This window comes from Engraulis encrasicolus, chromosome 3 (assembly GCF_034702125.1).
Source record: "Engraulis encrasicolus isolate BLACKSEA-1 chromosome 3, IST_EnEncr_1.0, whole genome shotgun sequence".
In the NCBI taxonomy this organism is placed as follows: domain Eukaryota; kingdom Metazoa; phylum Chordata; class Actinopteri; order Clupeiformes; family Engraulidae; genus Engraulis; species Engraulis encrasicolus.
The window spans coordinates 35654175-35664174 of record NC_085859.1 but is presented as its reverse complement, the minus strand read 5'-3'; the positions used below and the strand labels follow the sequence as shown (position 1 = coordinate 35664174).

At 46.0% G+C, this 10000-nt stretch overlaps 1 protein-coding gene across 1 annotated transcript in view; it reads left to right on the top strand.

Moving 5' to 3' along the window:
- The window catches only part of fras1 (Fraser extracellular matrix complex subunit 1), a 253885-nt gene that overhangs the window by 213982 nt on the left and 29903 nt on the right, over positions 1-10000 (top strand). The window contains exons 44-48 of the mRNA XM_063195280.1: positions 1-236; positions 2102-2290; positions 2685-2804; positions 5321-5500; positions 9648-9772. The exon at positions 1-236 is cut by the window's left edge and continues 34 nt beyond it. Of these exons, the coding sequence (XP_063051350.1) occupies positions 1-236; positions 2102-2290; positions 2685-2804; positions 5321-5500; positions 9648-9772 (850 nt within the window). The remainder of the gene's footprint in view (positions 237-2101; positions 2291-2684; positions 2805-5320; positions 5501-9647; positions 9773-10000) is intronic.

The window sequence follows — 10000 nt, the reverse complement described above, 5'->3', positions numbered from 1 at the left end:
GCTGGAGAACGGCCGCGTGCTGAGCCAGGGCTCCACCTTCACCTACCAGGACGTGCTGGACGAGCTGCTGGTCTACACGCCCGACGGCCCGGGCGTCCACGTCGACGAGGTGCGCTTCTCCGTCACCGACGGCGTGCACACCGAGTCGGGCCGGCTGGAGTTCACCATGGACACCATCGTCAAGAAGAGCGAGACGCCCAGGGTCACCATCAACCGCGGCCTGCAGATCGCAGCCGGTGAGTGAGGAGGAGGATAGTTGTTGTTGTTGTTGTTGATGTTGATGTTGATGTTGATGTTGATGTTGTTGTTGTTGTTGTTGTTGTTGTTTGGTTTGGTTTTTAAAGGTCCAGTGTGTGTAATTTAAGAATTTTACATGACATTACACCTAGCTGATGCTATTATCCAATGCGACGTACAGATATTACATGGTATGACTTCACAGTCCCTTGAGCACTGTGGGCATAGGTGCCTTGCTCAAGGGCACTGGATGGAGGACGGGATTGGTAAAGGCAGGGATCGAACCTGCAACCTTGTGTTCTATAGTCCAACTCCTAAACCATTGCTCCACGACTGCCCATTTATTTGCCCAATCACGCAGCTGAGCACTCCCCGGCTGTCTAGTGTACAGGCAATTTAGAGCAGCATATTGGCAGAAGGAGTCTGGCACGTGTGCATTTTCCCCTTCCTTTTGTCTGAGCTGAAATAACCTCTACTGCTGCGTGATACATATTCATATGTGTCAACGGGCGCTAGTCACCCAGCATGGTACAGGCTACTAAACGGTTACATGGTGTGCAAAATCTCAGTAGAGGAGGATAATTGCAAAGGAATATGCAACATACCCCCCGCACCCCCACCCCGCATTATGAACTGAAATATGCTTTAGTACTGTGTCCTAGTCAATTTTATTTATAAAGCACTTTAAAACACAACAGAGGTAGCTGTCCAAAGTGCTGGACAAGTAGGAGGATTTGAAAGGAATCTTTCAACCGTAGAACACATAGACATACTTGAGGACATAGGACAAAATACAAAGATCACTTGCCAAAAAAAAAAAGAAGAATAGAAAAGTCACAATTAATAAGATTCAAAATCTGAGCATCATGTAGAACAAAAAAGGGGCGGGGGGATAGGTTATATTAGGGCAAACCATAAAAGGACAGTTTCATAAAGACACATGTTAAAAATAAGAAAAAATATAAAAGCTAAGTGTCCTATTCTACATACATGATGTATTCCCTTTTAGACCATGCACTCCATCTGTCTCTAAATGTATGCACTTTGCTCTTTCAATATGAATCCGTCATAATCTACTGTTTGTCCATCCCTTTGCCTAGCTGCCATCAGTAATTATGGTCATTCAGCCTCATTCATCTTTGTGTACCGCACAAACACTGTCCTGGATATCCTCCGCACAGCTCAGTTGTGCCTGCTGTGAGAAAGACCTCAAACCACCTACGGCATGCCATTATAGTCACACAGAGTTCCTTTGACAGTCGTTGGGATCGCTAACCTGCAGAGAGTGTTGAAGGAGGACTCTACGGGAGGTGCACTGGTGGTGCACAGAGCTAACCAACCGTACCATAAATGCCCACGGGGACCCAGGTTCGAGTCCAGCCTGGGTCCTATGTAATATTTTTTTGTAGCTCATTTCCAGAATTCGTGCTGCCCATTCACTAATGTTACCTTTTTAACAAATACTTAACCACCACCATTCAATTATAAGTATGCATTATGACTGGGAAAATGTCATTTTATATACATGAAAAGGGAAATCTTCTCCAAGGTCAGCCATTATGAATTTCCAGAAATTAGCATCTTTAACTGCAAAATGTACTGTCCTTTGGTCATACTAGTAAATATTGGTTTATTATTTATAGGCAATAGGCAGCGCAGTTTCAATGAGCAGCATAGTTGCAATACCTACTCTGGCCACAATCTTACACAATGCACCTTTAAAAAGATACAATGAGAAATAACATTTTGCTTCATCATTCTAAAGTCACTGTGAAAGCTAACCTACAGTAGGTATATAGAGTGTTGAGGGAGAAATGGGTCCATGGTCATTTGTAACCCGTCTCCCATCTTTTTCCTTGCCCAGGTGCCTCATCTAAAATCACGGAGCAGCAGCTGAAGGGCACAGATGTGGACTCGGACCACCTGAAGCTGCGCTTCACCTTGACCAAAGACCCCGCCGCTGGCAAACTCCAGCTGGCCAAGGGCGGGGCCAAGGTGCTGCTGTCGGCCCGCGGAGCTGTCAAAAGCTTCACCCAGGAGGACATCCACAAAGGTACCAGACGACGAGGGAGGGAGGCGGAGAGGGAGGGAGAGAGAGAGAGAGAGAGAGAGAGAGAGAGAGAGAGAGAGCAGCTGTGGATGAGATGCTCTGAGGGGTGTGTGTATGTGAGAAAGAAAGCGATTGGACTCCGCTCACATTGGTGGCACTCTGCTGGTTGCTGTTTAGTATGTATTTTTTTATTTTAAATCTATGATATCTGTACAAGGTCTATGGCATATCCTTCAGTTTTGGCAGATTTAAAAGTCAATTTGTTCAATTAATATCCACTTTAACCGATAGAAGCAATCTAAATACAGTAGATAGATACATTTATAGAATCATAGAATGAGTCTCGTAACACCTGCCTGTCTGTGGTCCACTGCCATCTTCCCCCTGTCTCTTCCAGGACTAGTGGAGTATGTCCATGAGAAGGGTGAGAACGGCGGCAGCTTCTCCTTCAAGTTTAACCTGCAGGACCCGGAGGGCAACAAGCTGATTGACCAGTCCTTCTTCATCAGCGTGCTGGGTAGGTTCCACCAGAGTGGGTCCACTCCAGCCTTAACCTGACAGCATGGGGGAGAGATAGGGGAGTCCCTCACGTTGTAGAGCGGTATTTTACACCTGCAGTAAAGATCTTTTTTTCAGATAGGTTGTGATGTACAGTGGTAAAGAGGCATATTTAGACAATCACTACATGTGGATGGTGTTTTAATTCCGAATAAATAATTCACAATTAAATAGTTCCGTCAAGTGTACTTTGATCTTTCCTTTAATTCCGAATAAACAGGTCTCAAACATGACGCTTTCAAAGCGGAATTAAGCTTTATTCAGAATTAAAGTCAGTTAATTCCAAATTAAATGTCTTGTGTAAACAGCCAATGACATCAATTTTGGACTAATAAAATTACACAAGTTAAATAACACAGTGAACTTATGCTAGCACCAATAGATGGAGATGTAGCCTTGTCACACGCATCATTTTGGATCCTAATGTTCAGCACTGATGCTGCTTAAGCATCCCAATTCAGTTTTTCTTATGGTGTGGTGTTGACATAGTCATTCAATGTTCTGTGGGAGTTGGGGGGGAAAAACACCCAACATGCTGAAAATGCTCTGGCACTGTCGTGTTGTGTGATTGGAAAATGGTTGGCATCTGATGGGTTAAGCTGTCCTACAGTGCTCCCCCATGCTGGTGTGGAGAGATATGGAGCCAGGACTGGGCATTAGGGTCAAAATGAATTGTCACAATATATTTTCCCATATCAAGTTTTATCTCGTTTTCTCCGAGTTTAAGAGGATTTTACTGAACATGCCTCCAAAGACAAGGCACAGATGGCCAACGCATTTGTCAAGAAAACAGATTAGCTTCAGTTATCGTCTCCCATTTTTCAAATATGGCGTTGCGTGTCCTTAACCCTCACAGCAGGACTGGAGAGATGGGCGCCCTCACTCCATGTTTAACCTTCATGACACAAGCGGAGGGAGATGGTCATTCACACTGGGGTGGATACATATGCTGCTAAGGCTAGGCGATATAGCAAAAAAGAAGATATATCGGCCAATCCTATTTTTATTATCGTCCTTTAATACTGTCACTTTGGGAGAGAGTTGATGAAAATCTGTCCCTGAACACTACAGACCCAGTATATCTCTCATATACCAGTACTTGTTTTATTTTCTCCATGTCACTTTTTCCATCGCTGGACAATAGCCATTTCATCAAAGCGGGGCATTATTTTTCATTATTTATCGTTTTAGAGGAATGTGTTTGCCTAGAAAGCCAGAAGCCCTGGGTCTTTCATATTACAGAGGAGGTTTTTATTATAGGCTACCCTGTATGAAAATTTGTTTGTATTGAGGCAAGCTTTGAAGTCTGCTGTGTTACCATGATTAAACAAGTGTTTATTAATTAGATCTATTTCGAGTTAGATATAAATACGCTGTATTGTGACCTGTGGTTTTTGGTGAGGTTTACTTTTTAATGGGTGAATTGAGCTGTTATTATTGAACGCAGTTCCACCTAATTAGTTCTTTATCTTTGCAAACCTTTTTCTCTCTCCTTCTCATTATTCTCTTTTTTTCTTTCAGTTTTCACTGCCATCTGTTAATTTTTTCCCTCAAATCTTCCTCCTTCCACCTGTTCTTTTCTGTCACTGTATTTAATTCTCTCACTTCATAATTATCTCTTTTTTCCTACAACATCTGCATCTCTCGCTCATCTCTTTTTTCATCTTGCTGTCCCACTGTTTTATCCCACTGCCCTGTCTGATCTGATATTTTTAGAGGAAGAAGATAAAAGTGTTAAAACAAGTGCTATATGAGCATATCAATTATTCGTCAACATGTGGTAATGCTTACTGCCTTGCTCCAAAAACATACTTAACCCCTTAAGACGCGGCTTTATACATTTGTTGTTACCAGTATGGTAATGACCAAGTCGTGGTGCATTACTAAAGGGCCTGTGTTGTGTCATAGTATTGTAGTGCTATGGTAGGTACATTTCAATGACTATTACAGCGTGCCACTGGAGGTATGGCGCGCATTAAGGGGCTACACTAAAGAAACAAGGCAATCGATCCTGTTCAGGTAAGGCTCAGACTCAGTGTGCAGACTTTGTCAGTAGAGACCCTGGCCTCAGTGAGGTGGGATGCGCATACTTAAACTTTTCTGTGGAAAAAGTACAAGCAAAATATTTAAACAGGTTTTTGTATACCGGTACTATACTTCTCCCTCCCTTCATAAAGAAGAGCCGACCTGCCACTTGTTGCTCATCACCCATCTGTGAGAGTGAACAAGGTCGCGCTATTGTAAAAAAAGAGAGAATATTTTGGAATACTTGAGAAACTTTTCCCCCTCTCCTGTCCTGACGGAGGCCTGCCTCCCTCAGTGACTGTGAAAATGAACCTATTTGGTAAAAAAGCCGCAGTGTAATTCTTGTAGTTTTGCCTTAGTATGACAGATAGACGTTTCAGCCTAAGCCTTCTCCATCTGTGAAAAATAACCTGCAATGATTTTCCTACCACCGTCTCCCTCTCCTTGCAGAGGACCGCCTGCCCCCCTCGGTGACGGTGAACAAGGGCCTGGTGCTGGACGAGAACTCTCTGAAGAAGATCACCACGCAGCAGCTGTCGGCCTCCGACCAGGACAGCGAGCCCAGCGAGCTCATCTACCGCCTCACCAAGCAGCCTCAGCTCGGACACCTGGAGCACGTCACCAACCCAGGTAGGCCTACAACACTGGCCAACACAGGCCGTCTAGTCTGTCTGTCTGTATGTCTGTCTGTCTGTCTGTCTGTCTGTCTGTCTGTCTGTCTGTCTGCCTGTCTGTCTGTCTCTCTCTCTCTCTCTCTCTCTCTCTCTCTCTCTCTCTCTCTCTCTCTCTCTCTCTCTTACTCTGTTTCTCTCTCATTTCTCTTCATCTCTCTTTGTCGCTTGGCCTTGCTCTGTTGTTCCCCATCTCTTTCTCTCTCTACCTATCTATATATTTTTTTTCTCTCTCTCCTTTTACAGGCATGTCTTGCTTTCTCTCAGACGCTACCTCTTTTTTCTTTGTAGCTGCCTTTTTCTTTCTCCCCCTTACTTCTCTCTCTCTCTCTCTCTCTCTCTTTCTCTCTCTCCCTCTCTCTCTCTCTCTCTCTGTCTATCTCTCTCTCTCTCTCTCTCTCTCTCTCTTTCTCTCTCTCCCTCTCTCTCTCTCCATGCCTCCTCTGCAGCATCTGTCTAGGGTGGCCCTGCTTGCTTCCCTCTACCCTGACCCCCTTTTCCATAGCAGCATGGCAGGCTGGCATGCAGTCGTACCGCAACACAACACAGCTGGTGCAGTGTACCTTAGAGTGTCCCACTACTTCTGGAGTGAGTGTTCACACAGCCTCCAGCCTTGTAGTTAATTAGTCTAGTAATGAGGCCAGATGTGAGTGTTGGGATTTTCTGATGATGAGGTCAGTTACCTTACATAACTGAAAAACCTGACACTGGCTGCTCTACAACAGACAGTAGCTACACTTTCTCTACGACTGCAAACTGGCAATTGACTGTAATTGACAATTCATAGCTCAACACCTCCTCTCTCTTGTGTGTCAATAAATACCTTGCCTCGTCCTCTGAAGAAAGGGTTGAAATATCATAAGCGTGATCAGCATGGTTACGTGGAAGGCCACAGTTACCATCAGGATTGCTGCGTGCTTAATGTGTTAAAAGTATCCCAGTCGTTGTTTATTCCTTGTAGTCGAACAGTGACTTAGCTCTCCGTTCTGTGTTATTTTAGTGCTTACTCATCTAGTTCATAAATCCACCAATCTCACTCTGTCTTCTGCATATAAAAGGATCCAGTGCTATCCGACTTCTGCTAGCAGCCAGCTAGCGTGTCCCAGATCTAGTTGTAGGCTAACAAGATGAGAGTCTTATTCTTTGTCAACTCCGCAAGCCACTGTTGGAGATGATGGCAGAGTCTGTTTGTAAATGAGAAAGGTCGGACAGACTGCTGAGATTAGCCTAATAAGTAGCTGCTTGGTCCCAGGAACCAGCTCTCCCATGTCTTTGCTCACTGTGGCTCATTTGCCATGCAGTAAAGGGCAGCTAGCTTCAAAGATAACAGCTTTGGGAGAGAGGTGTATCTGTGTGTACGTGCGTGTATGTGCATGCGTGTGTGTGTGTGTATATATTTGTCAATGAGCGGTGTGTGTGTGTGTGTGTGTGTTTGTGTGTGTGTGTGTGTGTGTGCGTGTGTGTGTGCGTGTGTGTGTGCGTGTGTGTGTGCGTGTGTGTGTGCGTGTGTGTGTGTGCGTGTGTGTGTGTGTGTGTGTGTGTGTGTGTGTGTGTGTGTGTGTGTGTGTGTGTGTGTGTGTGTGCGTGCGTGCGTGCGTGCGTGCGTGCGTGCGTGCGTGCGTGCGCGCGCGTGCGTGCGTGCGTGTGTGTGTGTGTGTGTGCGTGTGCGTGTGCGTGTGCGTGTGCGCGTGCGCGTGCGCGTGCGTGTGCGTGTGCGTGTGTGTGTGTGTGTGTGTGCGTGTGTGAGAGAGAGAGAGAGGGGGGGGGGGGGCAAGAGAGTGAAGAGAAGAGAGAAGGCTTGGCACATCTCCTTAAGCCCTCTCCTTGTTCTTCTGACAGAAGCAGGCTGCCATTCAAAAGCCTGATCCAAATCCGTGGGGGCTCGCCCGCGACACGGCGTGAGACACGGATCTCCTCCCTCTGTTCTCTCCCATCTCCGCTACCCTCTGTCGAAACTCTTCCTCCTTCCTGCTGCTATACTGATCCCCATCGGCCCCAATTCACAGCACCACCTACCCATGACTGAGTGTGACTGAGAGGGAACATTTTATTCTGTTAAATAATTAGGGAGTGCCATCTTTGCCCCAATGATGCGGTAGGCAAACACGCATGCAACTCATCCAGTTGAAGTCGAGTCCCACTACAGTCAATGTGCAGTCGTAGTTAGGCTCTTACTCATTTACAAACATTTTTAAATGTTTTGTTGATGATCAGTTCATTAATACATTTAATTAAATGTTTATAAAGCTTTTTGGGAGTAGTTATTACCAGTGGATCTTGTGCTTGTTTCTTCACTTGGCGAATACAAGTTGGAACAAGTGAGTTCGGGCCAGAAATAATTGGGAACTGAATCTCTAGGTTTGTGGTCTACGAAAATAATCGTTAGTTGGTCAAAATGGACTCATTAGTTATAAATACAGTGCCACATATTGCAAATGGCCTTGTTGTACCTGTCCAATTCAACCTGGTGATCATTCAACCAGCCAATCACCATCTGGCTGAATTGGACAGGTAAAACCAAGTAATATATGGAAGGAGATTGTAAGTAATGAATCCATTTTGCCCATCACTGGGTGCAGACACTTCTGCTTGCTTTTAACGTTGAACTCAGTCAGTCCACCCCCGTGGCTGAAGCCCTGCTGTGGGAGCTCTGGTTCACCCCTTTGCTCTGTGATGCTATTATTCATCCTTTCTCCATCCCTCCTCCTCTCCTCTTTTGTTCCCTAGTTCCTGCCCCTTCTATTCCTGTTCTCTGCGCTGTACTCAGAGTGTGAGTCATCTCGTCTTAGCCTCTTCTCATGATTTCCTTCTTCTCCTCCCCTGCTCCTCTGTTCTTTTCAGTGACGGTCTGCTTTCCCTTTGCTTTCAATTGTACTCTTCTGCCAATGCCCCCTCTCTTAATCTGTCCATCTCTCCATCTTCTTTCACTTCCCGCTCCCTTACTCCTGCCATCTTCCATCACCTCTCTCTTTACTGCTATATCCTTCCCTGTTTTCCTTCTTTGTTCTTCTCATCTCTTCACCTCTGTCCTAACGCTCCCTCTGTCCTCTGCTCTGTTGGGCACCCTCTTTTCTTCCCTTCTCCTCTCTCTCTCTTTCTCTCTTTCTCTCTCTCTCTCTCTCTCTCTCTCTCTCTCTCTCTCTCTCTCTCTCTCTCGCCCCTCTCCTATTCTATTCCCTCTTCTCTCCTGACATCTCTACTTCTATCTCATCCCTTCTCATCTCTCCTCACATCTGCACGTCCATCTTCTTCCTCTTATCCTCCTCACCTTCTCACCTCCTGTCATCCTCTCTTCTCCCCTCCTCTGTGTGTTTGTATAACACGTCAAATGTTTGGACACCTCATTTCTACCTGACGGCATAATAAAGTTGACTCTCCTCTCTTCTCCTCTCTTCTCTCTTCTCTCTTCTCTCTTCTCTCTCCTCTCCTCTCCTCTCCTCTCATCTCCTCTCCTCTCCTCTCCTCTCCTCTCCTCTCCTCTCATCTCATCTCCTCTCCTCTCCTCTCCTCTCCTCTCCTCTCCTCTCTTCTCCTCTCATCTCCTCTCCTCTCCTCTCCTCTCCTCTTCCTCCCTCTCCTCTCCTCTCCACACACGCATGCTCACACACACACACACACACACACACACACACACACACACACACACACACACACACACACACACACACACACACACACACACATTCACACACACAAGGTAAGGTCCTGTACAGCACACTACCAGGACCTTACCGTGTGTGTGTGTGTGTGTGTGTGTGTGTGTGTGTGTGTGTGTGTGTGTGTGTGTGTGTGTGTGTGTGTGTGTGTGTGTGTGTGTGTGTGTGTGTGTGTGTGTGTGTGTGTGTGTGTGTGTGTGTGTGTGTGAGAGAGAGAGTGTGCGTGCGTGGGTGTGTGCGCGCGCATGTGTGTGTGTGAGAGTGCGTGTTTGGGTATGCAAACTAATGTAAGACTGATTGTTATATTCAAGTGTGTGCTATATGTCTACTGCAATAGTGCAATACTGTGTATTATGTCCTTGTGTACGTTTTGTATCTGTGTATTTACAAGTTGTCAGACACCTTCATTTCCCTCAGGATTAATAAAAGTACGCTACTCTCCATCTGCAGGCACGCGCATCACCACGTTCTCCCAGTCCGACCTGGCCTCCCGTAGTGTGCAGTACGTCCACACCAGCGAGGAGGAGAAGCACTCGGATGACTTCACCTTCACCGTGTCCGACGGCTCCAATGAGGTGAGCACTCCACTCAGGCCAGCTGCTGCTGCTGCTGCTGTATGTTAAAGCCCTGATGACGAGTGGAGGTGCAAAACGCACACCAGAAACAGAGGTGCTGGCAACCAGAAAATACAATTGTAGAAGGAGAGAGGTGCCGCACACTCACAAGTTAAATAAACAGTTTTTAATGTGACAACGTTTCGGCCTGTCGGCCTTCTTCAGGTCACGTGAAACTGTTTATTTAAC